Source organism: Cervus elaphus, chromosome 27 (genome assembly GCF_910594005.1).
Source record: "Cervus elaphus chromosome 27, mCerEla1.1, whole genome shotgun sequence".
NCBI classification, from domain to species: domain Eukaryota; kingdom Metazoa; phylum Chordata; class Mammalia; order Artiodactyla; family Cervidae; genus Cervus; species Cervus elaphus.
Genome location: NC_057841.1, coordinates 35,794,855 through 35,817,983, shown reverse-complemented (window position 1 = coordinate 35,817,983; position 23,129 = coordinate 35,794,855). Strand labels below are relative to the sequence as shown.

Sequence of the window (23,129 nt, the reverse complement as noted above, 5' to 3'; positions counted from 1 at the left end):
TGTCCATCAATGGATAAATGGATCAAGAAAATGTGGGGGTGTGTGTGTATATGTATAGATCTATACACACACAAATATTACTTGTCCTCACAAAAGGAAATCTTGCCATTTATGACAACATGGATGAAAATGGAGGTCCTTATGCTAAGTGAAATAAACCAGACAGACAAATACGGCATTGTATCACACACAGGCGAACTTTAAAAAAAAGAGAAAAAACTGAACCAATCAAACACAGTAGAAAGTCATTGCCAAGGGCTTCAGGGTGGGGCAAATAGGCAGAAGTTGGTAAAAGTGTATGAACTTTCAGTTATAAATAAGTCCTGAGGATCTACCACATAACATGGTAGACAACTGATAATGCTGTTTTGTATAAATGAAAGAAGAGTAGAACTTAAATGCTGTCACCAAAAAAAAACTACACATGTGAAGGGCTGGATGTGTTAATTAACTTGATGGGGGAATCCTTTCATAATGCATACATACATCCAATCATCTTGATACAGATTATTTGTCAATTGTACCTAAAAAAAAAAAAAAAAGTCCACCAAGATCGTCTCTTTTAAAGCAATTTGACCATACAGAGTATGCATATAGAAATAAAATTCTTCCAAAGAATCTTTCTAAAAACTTTTAACTCGGCACCTACTAGGTGCCAGGCACTGCTTTAGACACCAGATTAAAAGTCTCCTTATGAGACTCACCTGGCGGGTCCAGTGGTTAAGACTCCACACTCCCAATACAGGGAGTGTAGATTCGATCCCTGTTCAAGGGAACTAGATCCCACATGCTGCAACTAAAGATCCTGCCCAGTCTAGTTAATTAATTAATTGTTTAAAAAAATAAAAGTCTTGTTATAGCCAATCCTGACCTGGAATGCCCTCCTCACTTCCCTTAACTCTTGTATCTCCTCCCCAGTAGAACTTCAAAGCCCAGTTCAAGCCTCTCCTCTTTATTTCTCATCTCTCCCAGCTCCTGGAACACACAATCTGTATGGTACAAGTGAGCATCTGATCACAGATTGGACGACCTGCTGCTCTGTCTGGGGTATAACCAGCACAACCTGCTAAGTACCCAGTGATACAACTCCCGAGGGAAGGGATAATACCTCATACTTGCCTGTGTCCTCAGCCCCTCAGAACAGAGCACAACACAGGTGCCCCTGCCCCCACGTGCTCCTGTGAGTTCCCACTGCCCTCGAGTTTACTCCGATTTGGGCATTTATCACAAAGCACTAGCCTCTCTTGACTCTTTCACTGGAATACAAACTCTCTGAGCTCAGCACCCTCTTGTTGAATGATGCACACTAGTTCACATGGGGAAAATGTGTGAAAAAGTAGGTTACAATGCAACATGTTTAAAAATATTTTAATTTTGTAAACTATATGTCATATAGACAAATATTAGAAGGCAGCGGTATCAAAAAGTTAACAGCGGTTGTCTCTAGGAGTTGGAAATCCAGGTAATCTTGATGATCTTTGTGCTTTTCTGTATTTTCTAAATTTCCTAAAAGGGACATGTATTTCTCTTACAATCAGGGGTAAAACAAGAGATCCGATTTAAAAATCTTAACACTTTCAGCCTGGCCAAAGGAAGGGATGGGGAAGCTGACCACCTCGTACCACGGAAAGTGGACCACCTTCAGACACACACGCTGACATTCTGCTAGTCATAAAACAGACAGAAGAAATCCAGTGTAGCTGGCATGATGGAAGAGGAGGAGCAGTTAGATACACTCAGGATGGGCCAGTCCTGGGGTCCAGGGACAGCAGAGTGTCGTGGCTGAAAGAATGCCTTCTGAACAGAGGGCACAACAGCGGCTGCCGGGGCTGGGTGCGGGGGAGAGGGGGGTAGGGAGGTGGGGAGTTGCTGATTCAGGGATGCAGAGCATCAGCTATGTGAGATGAAAAGAGTTTTGTGGGGAGATGGTGGTGACAGCAGCTCAAGGATAACATACAACTGCCACTGAACTGCACGCTTACAAACAGTCAAAACGCTAACTATTACACTGCATGTATCTTATAACTTAAAGAGAACAAAAGAAAAGACGGGCTGAGAGCACATGCCCCTGCTACCTAATGCCTGTGTCCCTACTCCACCAAGTGGGGATGTCGCTGTCAGCATTAGATTAGTTAGTTCACACAAAACACTCACAGCAGTGCCAAGCATACATTAAGCGAGCAATACATGTCAACTATATGATCATTGCTATTAGTAGTACATGCAAGACTGCCAAGTCCTCCAAGGTTGTTAGGAGGCTTCAAAGGCTGGGATACCTTGTCCTGTCACCTGGCAGCCGAGCCGCAGAAGTGCCACCCTGGGGGCAGCGTGGCTTGAGTTCTGACCTTAAAAGCTGGGGGAGTGAGGGGAGGACACCTGTGTCTCCCCTCCTCCCCGCCCCAGCCAGGCGGCATCGTGTAGGCCCACCAAGGCTCTCTGTTTGGTCCAGTCGCCAAGGAGACAGGGGCTCACCAGGGTGGCGATGTGAGCCCTGGCCCTGGACGGTAGGCGGCAGGAGTGATGCCATTTCTCACTCTGCTCTCTTGTTTCTACATTTTGCTTTGTGGTGCACAATAGCAGGGTGAGGCTTAAAGGAATTTTAAAAGGATTTATTCAGTAAAGGAATGAAGAACTTCACCTGTAAGTTTGAATTTGAACTTTTCCCCCTAAAAATACTAGAATGACTATCACTCACTCACTGAGGGAACAAAAGACATCCCAGTGGGTGACATTTGTTGCTTTCACAATGATGGTGGGCTTCCTAGGCGGCGCTGGTGGTCAAGAATCTGCCTTCAAAGCAGGAAATGCAAGAGATGTTGAGTTCGATCCCCAGGTTGGGAAGATTCCCTGGAGTAGGAAATGGCACCCCACTCCAGTATTCTTGCCTGGAAAACGCCATGGGCAGAGGAGCCTGGTGGGCTACCATCCATGGGGCCACAAAGCGTTGGACATGACTTAGCGACTAGACAACAATGACGACGACAGATGGGAATCCAGGCCTAGAGACTTAATCTTTTATCTCTATAGTATGCATTGCCATACCCTCACATAAATATTCCCGAGAAAATAGACAAGCAAGAAAGGGACAGTCACAAGCCTGCTAGATACTGGCTCTTCAGCACCTGTTGGTTAGACTTCACATGAATCAGCAAGTCAATGAGAGAGTGTGGTGTCGACTCTGAAGACCAAGTTACAGAGGGCATGGTTTTATCATCCATTCAATGGGCAGACTCCTTTTTAATCATCTGAAAAGCTCCCCAAATTCTACAAGGGTCTTTAAATCCAATTTTTGTAATCAAGAATAATTTAAACACCTTCCTCCTGCTTCTTTTAGTAACTCAGAATGCAAGCATTCAAGGAAATGAAAAGGCAAGCTTGTGGCCCAGGTAACAGGGAGTGGAAGGGACAGAAAAAGCCCTGATGGAACATACAAATATAGATCCAGACAACCATAAAAACCACCTGTGTAAACAGTCTAACAGATTATTTAAAATATAGCAATGAGCTTGCAATTTTTTTGCCTCTATTAGCCTGTAATTATTATTAAACTTGGAAGGAAAGTTATAACCAACCTAGACAGCATATTAAAAAGCAGAGACATTACTTTGTCAACAAAGGTCCATTAGTCAAAGGCTATGGTTTTTTCCAGTGGTCATGTATGGATGTGAGAGTTGGACTATAAAAAAAGCTGAGTGCCGAAGAATTGATGCCTTTGAACTATGGTTTTCAAGAAGACTCGCGAGTCCCTTGGACTGCAAGGAGATTCAACCAGTCCATCCTAAAGGAGATCAGTCCTGGGTGTTCATTGGAAGGACTGATGCTGAAGCTGAGACTCCAATACTTTGGCCACCTGATGCGAAGAGCTGACTCATTGGAAAAGACCCTGATGCTGGGAAAGATTGAGGGCAGGAGGAGAAGGGGACAACAGAGGATGAGATGGTTGGATGGCATCACCGACTCAATGGACATGGGTTTGGGTGGACTCCGGGAGTTGGTGATGGACAAGGAGGGCTGGGGTGCTACAGTCCGCGGGGTCACGAAGAGTCGGGCACAACTGAGTGACTGAACTGAACTGAATCTTACAATTATTTTGATTGCTTAGATTTAAATTTATATAATGAAATTTATATAATGGATATATAATGAAAAACTTGGCAATACAAATTATATTTCGCTCCCTCTTGGAAATTCACAGAGACACCATTTTTACTTACAAGACAATGAAGTTTGGTACTGGATTCTCTAGCTACTGTATACAACCAACGAATACGGTATATATTCCAGTAATAGGAAAAGCAACAATGCCTATTATGAAGGTCAAGTTTCAGGAAGAAACATGAGCTAGAGAATGCTTTTATCACTGAAGGTTTCAGTCAGCTGGAAAAATTAAATATTTATGCCAGGCAATTCTACCTTGTGACCCAGCTGAAAGCAAAATTTAAATTTATCCATGCAAATTAATAGCAACCAATGATGAAACCAAACAGACTCTTAATTGCAGCTGCTCATCAGCTGACAAACTGAGAAGAAAAAAAAAAAAGGCAGGCTGCTTTGTCCCTCAAGCACTGTGTAAACAACCCACAGGCAAGGCCAAGCCTGAAATGAAAAGCAGTTTATAAGTGTTACGCCTAGCATCGTAATGGCCAACCGTGCAAATCTTTAAGACCTAGGTTAGAGAGAGCAGCTCAGCCTGGGTCTTTAGCTAAGTCTGCCAGCAGGCAGGATGCTCACCCAGGTGTGTGACCCAAGCACTAAGAGGGCTTCTAGGTTCTTCACTGACGGGCAGCACTGGCAGCAGCCTGGGCTCTGTCCCCTGGGTGTGCCAAGGTTGGCACGGGATCCTCTCTCCACAACAGCCCTCCTACCTTGCACAGCTACCAAAGACGTAAAAATGTATCCTCCTTACACAGAAGGGCCTTGGGAAGTCAAAGGTCTCTTTCCCACCTCATGCTACCCAGTCCCCTCCCTCTCCACAAGAGGTCTATCGTCTGTAAGTTGGCCATCGCGTGAGGGGTTCTTGCCATCCTGAAACACCAATCACGCCCAAAGTGGTCACACCAAGACCTCGCAGGACAGCCCTTGGGGACCACTCTGGGTGCGCAGACTGAACAAGCCTGCCACTCTCCTGCCTTTTGCTGTGGTTACACCTCTGCTCCTCGGCTCTCACAGACCAGCCCTGGGGAGCACGACACCCAGAAACAAAGGAATTACACCCCAGACAGGGGTGTCTGTGTGTGAACTGAATGAACCACACCATGGATAGCTGGATGCAGCCAGTGGTTTAAAAAAAAAAAAAAAAAACCAGGGAGGAAAAACACAAGAAAAGCATTGAGGGACAATATATTCCTTTCCTATTCTTCCTGTCTCGTAGCTGAACGTTTTCAGGGTTGGGAGGCTGTGCGAGTCCTCTTACTAGACCAGCACCAGGCAGGAACATGGAAGGATGCCTAAAGCGCTGGCTGGACACGTGGACCAGAGCCACGGTCTCCACACTGTAGTCCCGGAAGGTTCCCCGTGACTATGGGCAGGGATGCTGAAGGGGAACCGACTGGTGGGTGCTCACCCTCCACACGCACTCCTACCTGAGAACTGATGGGCCAAGGATGCACCTGCATTGGACGTCACACTGTGGCCCTTTTCCCACCTCTCCTTTTACAATGCCCTTTGTTTGATAAAGAATCTGCCTGCAATGTAGAAGACCCGGGTTCAATCCGTAGCTTGGGAAGATCCCCTGGAGAAGGGAACGGCAACCTACTTCGGTATTCTTGCCTAGAGAATTCCATGGACAGCCCACAGAGTTGCAAAGAGTCAGACACAACTGAGCAACTAACATTTTCACTTTTCACTTACCTGGTGCGGGGAGGGGTGGGAGACCCCACCCCTCACACCATCCTGAATCCTAGCATGGCAGTTTTGCCCCAGTGTGTGAAAATCTTCAGGGCACCAAAGGAAGTTTAGAAATACAGTACTGGCCACACTGCTATATTTAAAATGGATAACCAACAAGGTCCTATTACACTGCACAGCTAACTCAGCTCAATGCTATGTGGCAGCCTGGATGGGAGGGAGCTTGGGGGAGGATGGATATATGTATATGCATGGCTGAGTGCCTTCACTGTTCACCTAAAACCATCACAACATTGTGAATTGCTATATCCCAATGCAAAATAAAAAGTTGGAAAAAAAAAAAAATACAGTACTGGTCAGCACCAAGGAAATCTCCGTAAGTCAAGGCCCTTTGTTTCTGATAAGACAAAGACCCGACATTAGAAACAGGGTCTTCCGGTCACTTCTCGGATATTTATTTCAGATCACTGTAGAGTGGGGAGGTAGAGATGACACATTTTGTTTAACTACTTTTCCTCTTCTGCCTCCTGCCTCTTAAGTCGGTATTTATGATATAATGATGTACCACTTTGGGCAAAGCTCTAAATCTTATCTAGAGCTGTATCTGTCTTATATTTAGAATTCAAGAATGAGACAGTTGTCACAGTGACATAGACCAACGTGTTTATCTGAACCCAAAAATAACATCACAGTCCTGACAGTGACTGACCCGGGATGCGTCTGGTTCTGAGGTGACTTGGTAGGTATTCTGCGTCAAGGGAATGAGATGAGTCTGAGGTTTTCAGGGAAAACATTTAAAGCTCATGGTAAGACAAAAGTATTTCATGAACAAAAGATTATACAAGGTATGTTTTAGGGAAAATATTTCAGTTTTCTCAACCCTTTCTCAGTATTGCAAGGCAGATGTGAGTTATCACAGGAATCGAAGTTGAGAGCCCTGGTGAGGTGTCTCTGCTGCATTCCCCAGAGACCCAGATGCCCACAACTCCAGGGTGGGTAACAAGACCTCCTGCAAGTTAGAGTTTTCAAATGTGGTTTCCAATAACGTTAAAAGAAGTCTTAATTGAGCTGTCAACTTGTGGATCATAAAAAATTATTTTTGATGGATGATATATTACCATTTGACTCTTGACATACTGTCAGGAAAAGGCCAAAGAACTGATGATATTGCTAGATATTAAAAAAAACACAGAACTCCTACTCCTGTCTATTAATATAAGCAAGGCTTCTTAACCTTCACATCTACTTAAAAAAAATAAGAACATAACTGTTACTGCCCTGTCTCATTCTAGCAATGCATAAAATTCATTCTTGGGTATCTTAACCCAAGTGAAAAAATCCTTTTTAATGAATAACATTTTAACCTTTGTGGTATAGTTTCATAAATTTTGTAACATTTGTTATTTTGATCATTCATGTGAAAAGAACTTGAAACTTTTAGTACTCAAGTCTTATGGCCATAAAATATAAATTCTTAAATTTTAATTTTACTCTGTATTTTTGGGATAGCAAAGTATGATAGGGTACTCAATAAAAGACTTACAAAGATGAAAAAAAATTAGGTTAGGGTAATACTCGATAGTAAATATGGAGTGGAAATAGGAGTTAAAGGAGCAAAAAAACAGATAAAGTTTTCAAATCTCTTATGGAATTTGGTTGTACTGGGTAATGTTAAGAATGATAGAATATTTTCACTTTAGTAACAGTATTTACAATATACCAGATCTTCCTCACCCTTTTATAATACTCGAACATTAATATTCTAGGACTCCAAGACATTTAGCAGAAGCACCCTCAGGTGCAGGCACCTACTCAAATTTTGTGTCTGGGTGCCTCGGTTGCTCAACCTGGAGCTGGTTCTGGTTTCCAAAGTCACTAAGCATGGTGACCCGTGACCTAACCACTGGGTGAGTCCTGCTGACAAATCGTAAAAGGACTGAAGAGAAGAGGAGAAAGAAAACAGGGGAAAGAGAAGACAATGGGATTATGACACTAGAATCCTTTCAAAGACAACGGGAGTAAGGAAATAAGGAACAAAGGATTCAAACTCCTCACCAACACCAGTATTAACTCTCCGATGGGAATCTGTTTGATAAAAGCTTCAATCACAGAGAGATTTAGGATTGAATTCCAGTTATGTAAAGTATTCATTTCGTGTACTATATAACCCAACATTGGGTAACATAATCCTGTCCAAAACAGATTGGGAGAAAAAAAAGGGTGTCGTTAGTTTTGGAAATCTAAGTCTCTATATTCTTTTGGGAAAGAAAGCAAAGTAAAATGTGTTCTGTATGTGGCAGTGGAAGATGGAGCACAATGAGCCTGGCTGGAGCAGGTGCTCAGAGGCCCAGGACGTCATATGCCTGAAGACACCGACTTTCTTCCCTCATTGGTCGTGGTTTAGGCGCTCAGTCGTGTCCGACTCTTTGCGACCCAAAGGACTGTAGCCCGCCAGGCTCCTCTGTCCATGGGATTTTCCAGGCAGGAACACTGGAGTGGGTTGCCATTTCCTCCTCCATTCCTCCATGGCAGGTAAGCACCTATCCCATGTCTTACTGGCTTCCTGACACTACTCCATGAACTACAACATCATAAATGAGGAGCACTGATTTCTGAGAAAGCTGGGACCAGACCCCAGCTGAATGTGAACTGGGAGGTTTCCAGCAGAATGTCCACACTCCCCACTCTGCTCTCAAGTGCTCAAGTCGACAGAGATGCCATGAAAAGCTACGGTGCATATCAGATTTCCTCTGCAACTTTGAAGACTTCTTATCATAAAAAGATAAGCCAGGGCTTCCCTAGTGGCTCAGATTGTAAAGAGTCCACCTGCAATGTGGGAGACCCAGGTTTGATCCCTGGGTCGGGAAGATCCTCTGGAGAAGCGAATGGCAACCCACTCCAGTATTCTTGCCTGGAGAAAGCCAAGGACAGAGGAGCCTGGTGGGCTACAGTCCACAGGATCGCAAAGAGTCAAACATTACTGAGCAACTAACACTTTCTTTTCATCATGAAAAGAAGAAACTGAATGTGAAACTATGGGAAGAGCTAGCTGACGGGTCCATCCACGGCTTCTGAGATGTATTCACACATAAAGGACCTGAAGCCAAGTGTCTGGACTGTTAAGTGGAACAGAATCACCAAAGTGCAGTGGGAGAGTTTTCAAATCTACCTTCACTTTGAATTCGAATTCCAATTGGTTTCACAGCCACCCAGTGCCTCACACAGGCTGTAAGTTGCTTCAGTCGTGTCTGACTCTTTGTAACTCCATGGACTGTAGCCCACCAGGCTCCTCTGTCTATGGGATTTTCTAGGCAAGAATACTGGAGTGGGTTGTCATTTCCTTCTCCAGGGATCTTCCTGATCCAGGGATTGAACCTGTGTCTCTTATGTCTCCTGCATTGGTAGGCGGGTTCTTTACCACTAGCACCACCAGAGACTGACACTTTGAAGTTAAGGTAATAAACTCTATGAATGCTAATACTCTATGAATGCTGATACCTTCTAATTTTTGACCTATTTTCCTTGGGAGGGGGGAGAAGGAGGCAGATATGAGAGGGATTGATACCGAAAACTACTTTAAAAATTTATTCTGGGGATGTTATTTGCTTTCTCTCTCAAGACCCGTTCTACTTTAAATCTCCACTGTGCACAATGCTGGCCCCTTTGGACTGATTCTGTTGCCCTTTAGAAGGGAGCCCACAACAGCACCCAAAGAACAATACTTCCAAATGCCAGATCACATTAATAAATATTCATCTAGAACATTACTCTCTTACAAAACCTCACCAGAGAACACTCGCCCCAAATATTACCTCCCCTGCAGCTCTTTCTCTATGATTTTATTCAGAAAGTTCTACAGATACAAGTTTCAAAACACGCCATGGTCCCCTTTCAACCCAAACAGCTCTGCTTTTATTTGCTTTATCTATGATTCAGTCTTGTCTCTGTACAAACAGTTCTGCACCTAAAAATAAAGGTAAAACCATTCTTCTAAAGAAATAGCGCATCTTTCAAAGTAAGCAGGTAACAAGCCAACATAACATTATTTACCGTCTTTTAAAAGGATGGTTAATTTCCATTTAGACACATACACCAGATGATTATCAGCTACTAGCCAGAACAAACTCAAGACAGTACTGCTAAATCTGACATCCAGTGAGAAAGGAGATGGTAGGTGACAGACTTAAGCAAGAAAAATACAGAAAGCTGTACTTTCCCTGATCACCAAAAAACACCAAACCACATCTGGTTTTCATACGAATTCTGTTGACCCAACAAACGTGATAGCAATTCTACAGTAACTGTGGATTTCATACACTGTGCTGCGCTCTTGTCTCAGCCGTGTCCGACTCTTTGCGATCCCATGGACTGCAGCCCGCCAGGCTCCTCTGTCCCTGGGGATTCTCTAGCCAAGAATACTAGAGTGGGGTTGTCATGCCCTCCTCCAGGATCTTCCCGACCCAGAGAGTCAAACCCAGGTCTCCCGCATTGCAAGAGGATTCTTTACCGACTGAGTAACCAGGGAAGCCCTTTCATTAGCAGGTTACAAAATCAATTTAATGAGCTAGAGTCAGCACTGATCTAATAGAAAAATATCATTTGTTTTAATAATGAGTATTTTTTTTATAAAACTAGCTTTAATTTTAAACACATACATACATATTGGATCTCACTGATAATTATGTTTACTAAGGGTTTGAAAATATAAATTCTATAGGATATCATTTTTTCATCCTGAAAATTCCAGTTCTTAAGAGATTAATATGTATGATTAACAATTTATTTAAGAATATATACATTTGCCTAAATACATTTGCTTTGTCCTGATGAGTCTTAATGTAAACTAAATGGAGCTAAAAGTCCAGGTGTTCCGATTAAATGTGATTGAAAAGCGAAAGTGAAAGTCTCTCAGTCAAGTCCAACTCTGCGACCCTATGGACTATACAGTCCATAGAATTCTCGAGGCCAGAATACTGAGTGGGTAGCCTTTCCCTTCTCCAGGGGATCTTCCCAACCCAGGGATTGAACCCAGGTCTCCAGCATTGCAGGTGGATTCTTTACCAGCTGAGCCACAAGGGAAGCCCAAGAATACTAGAATGGGTAGCCTATCCCTTCTCCAGCTGATCTTCCCAACCCAGGAATCGAATTGGGGTCTCCTGAATTGCAGGCAGATTCTTTACCAACTGAGCTATCAGGGAAACCCTAAGTGTCATTAACTATTGATAATAATGTTGAGCATTAAGCTAAACCAGGGTCTGTCCTGACATTTTACATAAATTTTCTTATATATCTCTCAATGCAGCTATAAAGTACTAATTATTCTTCTAACTTTACTCAGGGAAGCAAGGCAACTTGCCCAGGGTCTCAAAGACAGGAAGTGGTAAGACTGGGGTAAATCTTGTTATCCAGCTACAGAGAGGTTAGCTGAATTACTCCCCATGCAGTTAAAGTGAAAATTAGTTGCACAGTCGTGTCCAACTCTTTGTGATCCCATGGACTATAGCCTGCCAGGATCCTCTGTCCATGGAATTCTCCAGGCAAGAATACTGGAGTGGGTTGCCACTGCCTTCTCCAAGGGATCTTTCCGACCTGAGGATCAAACCCGTGTCTCATGCATTGCAGGCAGATTCTTTACCAACTGAGTCACTAGGGAAGCCCTTAAAATAGATGTTTCTGAGATTATCTCCTAGGAAATTATGTTCAGGAAGTCTCAGATGACATTACTGCATGCAGAGAATCCGAGCGTTCGAAAAATGCTAACATGGGCACCCCAGCAGCCGAAAGGATTTCACACGTCAGAGTGAATGTGTTTAGGAAGTGACTATACTTCCCAGGAGGCTTCCCAGGTGGCTCAATGGGTAAAGAATCTGCCTGCAATGCAGGAGACACAGGAGATGCAAGTTTGATCCCCAGGTCAGGAAGATTCCCCTGGAGGAGGAAATGGCAACCCACACCAGGATTCTTGCCTGGAGAATCCCATGGACAGAGGAGCCAGGTGGGCTACAATTCACGGGGTCGCACAGAGTCGGACATGACTGAAGCGACTTAGCAGCAGCAGCAGCATGTCCAAGCAGATTCTTTAGCAGCTCAAGACTCACATGCTTTAAAATTTTCATCATTCTAGTTGGTCAAAGGTCATGCTGGAAGAAGTTAAGAGAACTTTACTCAGAATCCAAGCCTGACTGGTGTCAGGGTAGTGACGTGGACTACTATTTTAAAGGGAATCTAAGGATTTATATGGATTTCTCAGGTGGCTCTGAGAGTAAAGAATGTGCCTGCAAGGCAGGAGATACAGATTTGATCCCTGCATCAGGAAGATCTCCTGCAGGAGGAAATGTTAATCCACTGCAGTGTTCTTGCCTGGAGAAACTTACAGACAGAGGAGACTGGGAGGCTACAGTCCATGGGGTTGCAGAGTTGGACACAACTGAAGTGACTAAGCGTAGGGTTTATATAATAGTAAGTTTTGCCATCCATCTCTCTCCTCCTGAAAAATCAGATCCACCTGCAGATAAGTAAGCAAAGACACATTCCAAATGTCTGACATACACCACACTCACAAAGTACAAAAATCGGCTCTGTGCACAGAAGTGTAAGTGAAATTATATTCTATACTGTGGGGAGTCTGTTCTTTCGGAGAGTATTTCTGAGTAACTCCATGCTGCTGCTGCTGCTGCTGCCAAGTCGCTTCAGTCGTGTCCAACTCTGTGCGACCCCATAGACGGCAGCCCACCAGGCTCCCCCGTCTCTGGGATTCTCCAGGCAAGAACACTGGAGTGGATTGCCATTTCCTTCTCCAATGCATGAAAGTGAAAAGTGAAAGTGAAGTGACTCAGTCGTGTCCGACTCTTAGCAACTCCATGGACTGCAGCCCACCAGGCTCCTCCGTCCATGGGATTCTCCAGGCAAGAGTACTGGAGTGGGTTGCCAGTGTCTTCTCCAGAGTAATTCCATGGGTACATACAAATGTGGTGTGACAATGGGGCAAGAGCATTTTCTTTTCCTATTTCCTTATAATGAAAAGTCACATGAAAGTCATATTAAATAGCATAATGAATGGTTAAAATTCTGTCAGGAAAACCTAGTATAAGACTTTTCCTAATTTCTGATTCTCAAAAGTTTTCAGAAACATTGCTGTGTATCACTTATGCCAACATTAAGATTCTCTTCCAAGGATATGCATGAAACACGTATCAGCTTCATATTGTGGAAATGAGAGTTAACTTACCATTCCAATACATTTTCTGAGGATGCTCCAGATACTGAAGTCATTTCTGGAAAACATAGGGGAGGGCAGGCTTGTTCTGGAAAAAAAGAAAGGAAAAATAATTTAACTTTAATAGCACTGGCAGTAGGGAAAAAAAAAAGCTACTGTCATTACCATGAAAGCCACAAGCATACATTAATGAGACATTAATATGCATATAAAAATATGCATCATGTGCAAATGCAACATGAAAGATACTAAATATCACTAGTCATTAGGGAAATGCAAATTAAAACCTCAATGAGACATCCCCTGATACCTGTAATAGCATCACCCAGAAGATAAGGGATTACAAATGCTGACATGACTGGAGAAAAATGAAGGTTTTGCACTGTTGGTGGGACTGTGAACTGGTACAGCCACTGCAGAAAACAGTATGGAGGGTCCTGAAAAGATTAAAATTAACTCGCATAATATCCACCGATTCTACTTCTGGGAACATATTAAACACTAGCTTGAAAAGATGTCTACATCCCCATGTTCATAACAGCATTATTTATGAAAGCCAAGACATGGTAACAACTTGCGGGTCCTCTGACAGATGAACAGAACAAGAAGATGTATTTCTCTCTCTGTCTGTCTCTCTCTCTCACACAGACACACACACCCACACACTCACAAAGAGAGGAATATTATTCAACCATAAAAAATGAGGAAACCCTACCATTTGCAACAAAATCAATGGACCTTGAAGGTATTATGCTAAGTGAAACAAGTCAGACAAATATTTCACAATCTCACTTATATGTGAAATCTAATAGTAATGACAAAAACCACAAAAAACTCACAGAAAAAAGATCAGATTTGTGGTTGGAGAGAAATGGAGAAAGGTGGTCAACATGCACAAACTTCCAGTTATAAGATAAAGTACCATGGATGTAATGTACAACATGACTATAGGTAACACTGGAAGATATGATTAAGATACATTGTGAAGTTAAGAAAGTAGATTTTAGAGTTCTCAACACCAGGAGGAAAAAAAAAGTTCTCTTTTTCTTTTATCTATATGAGATGATGGATGACGACTAAACCTACTGTGGTAATCATGCCACAATACTGCGAAACGTAATATACATGTAACTCAAACCACCGTGCTGTACACCTTAACCTTGGTGAGGTATATCAATTATTTCTCAACAAAACTGGAAAAAATGTGCATCATCATAGAAAGGCTAAAACAGGGTCACTCTGGGCTTATATCCCTAGCCACTGCTATTTTGGGCCCTGAAAAAGTTTCAGAGCAGATCAACTGGCCCCACATCTTCAGAACTGTCCTGATCAGAATTCTAACCCTCCTGTGTTGGTGTCCAGCTACTCAAACCACCTCAGAGGGACACTGTGCTTTCACAAGCTGGCATATCTGACCTGCTGTCTGGTCTAAGACAGACCTATCACATTCTGATACTCAATAAATTATTTTCCTTTAGCTATTAAATAATGGAAACAAAAATGCCATCAGAGAACCCAGTATCAGGTTGTTTTAAGAAATTAAATGGGAAAATGCCAACTCCAAAGCCAAAGCAAAATTTAGGCTGTGCATCATGTATCAGTACTTTCCCAGAGATACCAATACTGAACCAAACTCAACCAATTCTGGATATACGGGAAGATCCTTTACAAATTAACCTCTAGAGAAGGAACATTCCCAAAGCCTCTGCAGGAGCTGAGAAGTTGCCGAGAGGGTGATGGCTGTTGTCGGCAAAGAGTCTGCTGTTCCAATGAGCAACACACCTGAGCTCAGGCGTCCTGAGACCTCAGCACTACCCGGGGCAGGGGCAGGGGGAGCCCGGAACAACTTCCTGAAACACCCTTATAATGACGCTTTCTTTTCCATTACCTTAGGTTATGGCCAAGGGTGCTGGTTTTCCAATGCTGTTTGAAACATACCCGTGTAACTAAAATATTAAAGAAAATTTGAGAGAATAGCATTGAGACATATACATTACCATGTGTAAAACAGATGACCAGTGAAAGTTCGATGTATGAAGCAGGTCACCCAAAGTCGGTGCTCTGGGACGACCTAGAGGGATGGAGTCGGGAGGGAGGTGTGGGGGGGCGGGTTCAGGATGGAGGGGACACGTGTATACTGTGGCTGATTCATGTTGATGTATGGCAAAAACCATCACTATATTGTAAAGTAATTATCCTCCAATTAAAATAAATTAAAAAAAGGGAAAATATTAAAATTTTTACCTTCTATAGAATCTATATTCTATAAACTACTTCAAATTATAGAAGTTACTAAAATTTTAAGTTTTTAAATAAATAATATTTTAAGATCCTCCGTGGTAGAATCCTTCTGATTTTCCTTTTTTAGGAACATACACTGCTCATTTGGCAGATTTGTTATCTGCCCAATCTGCTGGATAAGTGGCCACAGATGGTACTGAAATCACATTCTCTATACAATCTAAGACTATCAATCTCGATGACATGAACAATCGAATCCAGGGGTAGAATCTCTGCCATTACCTAGCATTTGCATGTATAATACAGTTTTAGAGATGCATATCAACTACATTTTTCATCTCTTGTCTGTTAAAAAACAAAATCTATGTCTAGAAAGTTATGAGCCTAAAATAAGTTTTGTGAAAACTGAATAAGGGATTGTATCTTTCCCAACAGATGCTTACATTAAATATATGTGTATACGTTACTATTCTAATTAAAGGCAAGAAGAACAAAAAAACAAGACATATTTTGCAAGCAAGAAAGCAGGAGATAAGCGACATCCAAGCTTTACTTGGAGTAGAGGTTTAAGTATTTGATGAATGCGCTTTGGAAATTTATAAGGCCTTTTGGTACACATTATTCCTTTCATAAAGAATCTAGGGGGGGTAGGATGGGGTGGGAGGGAAGTTCAAGAGGGAGGGGACATGTGTATACCTATGGTTGATACATGTTGATGTATGGCAGAAATCAACACAATATTGTAAAGCAATTATTCTTCAATTAAGAACTGAATTAAAAGAATTTGGTTTATGTTGTGCTACTCAAGAGATCAGCACTAGGATCACTGGTGGAAGATGCAGGACAGCTAAGGTAAATATAATACAAACCTAATGTTATACAAGCTAACATAACAGCTATGAGCCTCCCTGGTGGCTAAGTGGTAAAGAATCCACCTGCCAATGCAGGAGACACAGGTTTGATCCCCGGGTTGGGAAGATTCCCTGGAGAAGGAAATGGCAACCCACTTCAGTAATCTTGCCCGGAGAATCCCATGGACAGAGGAGCCTGGTGGGCTACAGTCCATGGGGTCGCAAAAGAGTAGGTCATAACTTAGGTACTAAACAACAACATAACAGCAAACATAAAACATAATCTGTCTTATAGTTAATTCCAAATAGGGGAGACAAGAGATCTCAACAAGGAAGGGCTTCAAACAGATGCTGGAGGATCCCTTTTGGTCATGGCCCTGATAGGCATTCCTGCGCTGGGTGGGAAGTTGGTCTCCATCAGCTCGTCTAGGGATGTTGCTAAATATCCCACATGGAACAAGACAGGTCACCACACCAAAAAAATTATCCAGCTTCTAAAGAGCTTCTTGATGAAGGTCAAAGAGGAGAGTGAAAAAGTTGGCTTAAAGCTCAACATTCAGAAACCTAAGTTCATGGTATCTGGTCCCATCACTTCATGGGAAATAGATGGGGAAACAGTGGAAACAGTGGCATTGGCTGTTTTGGGGGCTCCAAAATCACTGCAGATGGTGACTGCAGCCATGAAATTAAAAGATGCTTGCTCCTTGGAAGGAAAGTTATGACCAACCTAGACAGCATATTAAAAAGCAGAGACATTACTTTGCCAACAAAGGCCTGTCTTGTCAAGGCTATGGTTTTTCCAGTGGTCATGTATGGATGTGAGAGTTGGACTATAAAGAAAGCTGAGTGCCAAAGAACTGATGCTTTTGAACTGTGGTGTTGGAGAAGACTCTTGAGAGTCCCTTGGACTGCAAGGAGATCCAACCAGTCCATCCTAAAGGAGATCAGTCCTGAGTGTTCATTGGAAGGACTGATGTTGAGGCTGAAACTCCAATACTTTGGCCACCTGGTGCAAAGAGCTCACTCACTGGAAAAGACCCTGATGCTGGGAGGGATTGAGGGCAGGAGAAGAAGGGGACGACAGAGGATGAGATGGTTGGATGACATCACTGACTCGATGGACATGAGCTTGGGTAAGCTCCGGGAGTTGGTGATGGACAGGGAGGCCTGGCATGCTGCGGTTCACAGGGTCGCAGAGTCGAACACGACTGAGCGACTGAACTGAACTGAATGTCAGCAGTGCCAAAGCTGAGGGACTTACCATAGAAATGGGGCTTCCCCAGTGGCTCAGATCGTAAAGAATTCGCCTGCAATGCAGGAGACCTGGGTTCAATCCCTGGCAGGAAGATTCCCTAGAGAAGAGAATGACTACCCACTCCAGTATTCTTGCCTGGAAAATTCCACGGAAAGAGCAACTTGGCGGGCTACGGTCCATGGGGTTGCAGAGAAGCTGGACACGACTGAGCAACTAACACATACTGTATACTGTATCACAGAAATATGAGAGTTTCACAGATTTTTAAACTTTGTAGTGTCTTTTAAAAAAAAAAGCAACAAGATAAATTAATTTTAATAATATATTTGATTTAACCCAATAGGGTCCAAAATATTAGCATTTCAAATGTAATCAATATAAAAATATTAGTGAGATATTTTATACTTCTCCCCACACCATGTCTTCAAAATCCAGTGTTGATTTTACACTCAGAGCACATCTCAATTTAGCTACCACATTTTTAACAAAGTGAAATGTAGTCTTACCAAAGCAGTAATGTTATGTTTAATGGCAAAATACTTTGTACTGCTTCACTTTTACAAACTATATTATGAAATTAACACAATAAAACCTATCCTTATTAAAATTAAATAAGACTAAAGACTGTTTCTTGGTCACACTAGACACATTTCAAATGCTCAAAAATCACCTGTGTCAACTATTGGACATAATGGATTTCCATGATTACTTCTAAACACAAAAGGCTAGAATTGCTCTCAGATTGTAGAGCGGAGCACAAAATTACTCACTTACATGAGTCTAAAGTCAATGAGAAGCAAAACAGTCCATAGCCCAATCATTAAGAGTACGTGAAATCTGCAGTATTATCTAAAGAAGCAGAGGGAATGGATTTTTTTTAATTAGGTAGATTAAAGTTTTAAAAAAATGATTTGTACTTAAAAGGGTATGTTTCTATATTTTAAATGTTCACTCCTTCCACGCAGGGGTAGGGAAGAATAATAAGAATTCCCTACTGATCTTGGATGAGGCGGCGTTACTCCAGGCAGAAATCAGAACCATGGAGAGCAGGCCTCAGAGTTTCCAGGCTGCGCACACAGATCAATCATTCTCTTGCCTTCGAGTTTATCTGAGAGTCATTATCCTGAATTCTATGCTTCCTTTTTCCCTTCACACAGAGAGAAAACACCCTGTACCAGGGACTGAGAGCGATGCAGCCCGGTTCTATTTTCAACCATACACATGCCACTCTGACTGTGGACACAAGGGTACAATGACTGGTCTCTAAGGGAAGGTCCCGTCCCAGTCGCTTCATCTCCGTGCTGCCCCGACACCACGCCCTGCATCACAGCATGTACACAGAGCCCCAGCTGACCCAAGTTAACGTGAAGTGTGACTCACAAAGGCTGCGCTGGGTTCCCCTCGCTCTGAACACACTGTGCAAGTTCAGACCACCAGGCCCCCACACCTCTGGGAGATGCTTCTGTCTTCACCAGGCCACTGAGCTCCTCCGGGTCTTCGGAATGGGCACGGATGTGCCCCACGGGAATGCCAGCACATTCGGGTGCAGGCCCTCACACAAGGGCAGGAAAGACACATGGGAAGGGATCCAGGGCTGCAGCCCACACCCCTGCCTTCCCGCATGAAAGTGAAAGTTGCTCAGTTAACCTCTTGCGACCCCTTTGACTATACAGTCCCTGGAATTCTCCAGGCCAGAATACTGGACTGGGTAGCCATTCCCTTAACCTGGGGCTAATCTCCAGCGGGGTGACTGGGATGGCTGATCTATTTCAGGTGGCAGCTACATCTGCAGTAAGAAAAGGGATATCCGAGATGGACCCAGAGATGGTCCTCCTGAGTGAAGTCAGACAGGAAGACCTATACAGATGATGTCGCCTATGTGTTGAATCTAAAAAAATGGTTCAGGGTTGAGCTCCCTGTGTTATACAGAAACTTCCCATTAGCGAGTTATTTTACATATGGTAATGTATATGTTTCAATGGTCCTCGCTCAATTCATCCCATCCTCTCGTTCCTTTTCCCCTGTGTCCAAAGTCGGTTCTCTATGTCTGCATCTGTATTCCTGCCCTGCAAATAGGTTCATCAGTACCATTTTTCTAGATTCCATATGTATGCATTAATATATAATATTTGTTTTTCTCTTTCTGACTTACTTCACTCTGTATAACAGGCTCCAGGTTATTCACCTCACTAGAACGGACTCAAATTTGTTCCTTTTTATGACTGAGTAATATCCCACATATACCACAACTTCCTCATCTATTTCATCTGTCAATGGACATCTAGGTTGCTTCCATGTCCCAGTTATTGTAAATAGTGCTGCAAAAAGCGCTGTGGTACATATGTCAATTTTCAATTATGGTTTTCTCAGGGTATATGTCCAGTAGTGGGATTGCTGGGTCAGATGGTAGTTTTATGCCTAGAGTTTTAAGGAATCTCCATACTGTTCTCCAAAGTGGCTGTTATCTATTTACATTCCCACCAACAGTGCAAGAGGGTCCCCTTTCCTTCACACCGTCTCCCTCATTTATTGTTTGTAGATTTTCTGATGATGGCTCTTCTGACGGGTAGTGAGGTGATAACTCACTGCAGTTTTGATTTGCATTTCTTTAATAATGAGAGATGCTCATGTGTTTGCTGGCCATCTCTAAGTAATGTGATTTTAAACGCACTCCAATGTGCTAATTTCAAGAAATGAGGTTGGTTGGTGTTCCATGGTATGCTTAAATTCCACAGTTCTTAATTTTCCCTATCCTCCTTCATATCCTGTTATTTCTGTACACATCTGTCACTCACTAGAGACTGCGGTTCCCCTGAGGTCAGGGACTATGTCTTATTCTCTTCTGCATGCCCCACATGGCAGAGTATTTTGCATGGTAACAGGTGCTGAGTGTTTTACCTAACATCTCTCAAGTTAAAATGGGCAACAAAAAGAAAACCAGCGAAAAAATGAAAGATATGGATAAGTGGTAAGTGAGGCATGAAGAACACAGATAATCAAATTTTCTGCCTTTAAGTCATCTCTTAAGAAAACATTTTCAAAACCAAATTCCTTAACATACATTTTCAGTTCCATTTCTTAAATCTTCTGAAGGAATCGCCATTTTTAGCAGAATATTCATTAGGATATTTAGACAAGCATAAAACAATCTAATTCTAACCTTTGATTCAAGATCAAAGGAATCCTAAGAACTAAAAATCTAAGAAAATAATTTCATAGAGAAGCAGACTTTAATACATGTATAACTGTAACACTGAAAACGTGTATGTGTACACTTACACAGGTATTAGGTGTTTATACTTATGTGTGTATATCTTCTTCCAATTATTAGGTGCTTATCACTTCTACTTTTCAACTATCAGAATTTTTCTTCTCTTTTCCCCCAAATCTTCCCTTCCACCAATTTAAATATAACCCTAATGAACACAGCTTGTATTTGAAACTAACCATTTGTAATTTTTATTGCACTACTGATGTTTGCTAAACACCCAAAATGAAAGTCTTCCAAACAAGGAAGCCATTAGGAATAAACTGCAAAATAAAATCATATTAAAAAAATTGAAGACTAGATTTCAAAATGACGCTACAAGAGTAAATCATCAAAGTAATTAAAAGCCTCATTTTCACAAATTATGAATCTTACATAGTTCATCTGGGGTACAATTTGCAAATCTTTTATAAAGGTTGAAAGAAAATAATGGGCAGAAAAGCCTAGTAATCTCAACAGTAATGCAAAAAGATACTCTTACTTAAAAGTTAGTTAAAAAGTATCAGTTTCCATTTTTGGAAATGCATCACTCCTCTCTATCCTGTCCTCCTCCTGGTCAGCACAAAGAACCATAAAAAACACAACACTCTTATTAACTTAAACTTTATTACATGAGATTCTAAACTCTGTTGAACCTGTGGTTGGAACACGGCAGGTACTCAGTAAATGGTGTTGAGATTTTATGCCAGTTGGTTTTCTATGAACTAGGGCTCTAGGTTGAGTCCCACAATCCATTTGTCCTATAATTTTTCAATAGCAACCAAAAAGGGCTATTTATTTACTCTCAAACTGTTATGTTATTCTCATTAAAAGATACTGATGAAGCTAACTTGAAGAACACACATCATTAATGATACTAGAGAGAACCAAGGACAATGGTTAATATTTTGGGGGAGGCAGAGGGAAAGATTTCTTAGAGTGGACACAAAAAAGCCCTAACATAAAAGAGAAAAGTTGTAAAATGGATTTCATAAAACTAAAAACTTCTGTTCAAAGAAGGTATTAAGATGTCTATTTATTATTAAGGCAATGGAAAGGTAAGCTATCAACTCAGAGAAAAAAATACATGCTACATATGTCAATCCTAAAGGAAATAAGTCCTGAACATTCATTGGAAGGACTGATGCTGAAGCTGAAACTTCAATACTTTGGCCACCTGATGTGAAGAACTGACTCACTGGAAAAGACCCTGATGCTGGGAAGGAGTGAAGGCCGGAGGAGAAGGGGACGATGGAGGATGAGATGGTTGGATGGCGTCACCGACTCGATGGACATGAGCCTGGGTAAACTCCGGGAGTTGGTGATGGACAGGGACGCCTGGCGTGCTGCATCCCATGGGGTTGCAAAGAGTCAGACACAACTGAGCGACTAAACTGAACTGAACATATATTTGATAAAGGATTACATCCAGTGCTCGCTTCAGCAGCATATATACTCAATTTGGAGTGATACAGAGAAGATTAGCATGGACTCGGCTCAAGGATAACACACAAAGTCATGAGGTGTTCCACATATTTATAAAATTGATAATTAACGAGAATCTATTATACAGAACAACCTACTATACCCAAATGGGAAGGAAATCCAAAAGAGAGGGGATATATGTAAACATATAGCTGATTCACTTTGCTACACAGCAGAAACACAACACTGTAAAGCAACTATATTTCACTAAAAATTAATTTTAAAAATTAAAAAAAAGAATTATATCCAAAATATAGAAAGAGTTCCTACAAATCAATAATACAAAGACATACAACCCAATTTAAAATGGGCATAACCCGCAGGCACTTCCCAAAGAAAACTTTAAAACTGACTCAAAAATGCATGTGTAAGTGCTCAAAATCATTTACAAAACGTAAATTAAAACCAGGATGCGACTCTGTTATACCCGTAAAGCATCAAATGTTGGTGAGGTTGCAGAGTAACCGAAATTCTCACATACAGAGAAATGTTGCATTGACTTTGGCAAACATTACAGTAACTTTCTGTAGCTAAATACACACCCTCTCTAGAACCCCTATATGCTACTCCTACATAACAAAGTGAAAAACTGTCCATAAAGAAGACGTGTATAAGAATGCTTAAAGCAGCCTTATTCAATAAAACTCCCAAGTGAGAAAAGCCCAAATGTTCATTAACAGGGATACAGAGAAACAAACCGTTGCATATTCAAATGATGGCATTATCACTCAGCATTAAAAAACCTGAACACTGATACACATGACACGGATGACTCTCAGAAACACTGAGCGATTAAAGCCATGCTAAAAAAGATTACATGCAACACATCGCTGTGTTTCAAATGAATCACCAACAAGGACCTACTGTGCAGCACCTGGAGCTCTGCTCATTGTGATGCAGCAGCCTGGATGGGACCAGAGTTTGAGGAAGAAAGGACACATGTGTATGTATGTATGTGTATACATACATGTATATATGTGTATATGC

General features: G+C 42.0%; 1 protein-coding gene and 1 non-coding gene across 7 annotated transcripts in view; one reads left to right on the top strand and one right to left on the bottom strand.

Moving 5' to 3' along the window:
* The window catches only part of OSBPL1A (oxysterol binding protein like 1A), a 213,259-nt gene that overhangs the window by 25,342 nt on the left and 164,788 nt on the right, over positions 1-23,129 (bottom strand). For all 6 annotated transcript variants that reach the window (XM_043889695.1, XM_043889696.1, XM_043889699.1 and 3 more), the window contains one exon: positions 13,076-13,151. In XM_043889695.1, the coding sequence (XP_043745630.1) occupies positions 13,076-13,151 (76 nt within the window). The remainder of the gene's footprint in view (positions 1-13,075; positions 13,152-23,129) is intronic.
* Positions 22,089-22,195, top strand: LOC122685066. The gene has a single exon (XR_006338240.1). It is a non-coding gene; the product is annotated as a U6 spliceosomal RNA (small nuclear RNA).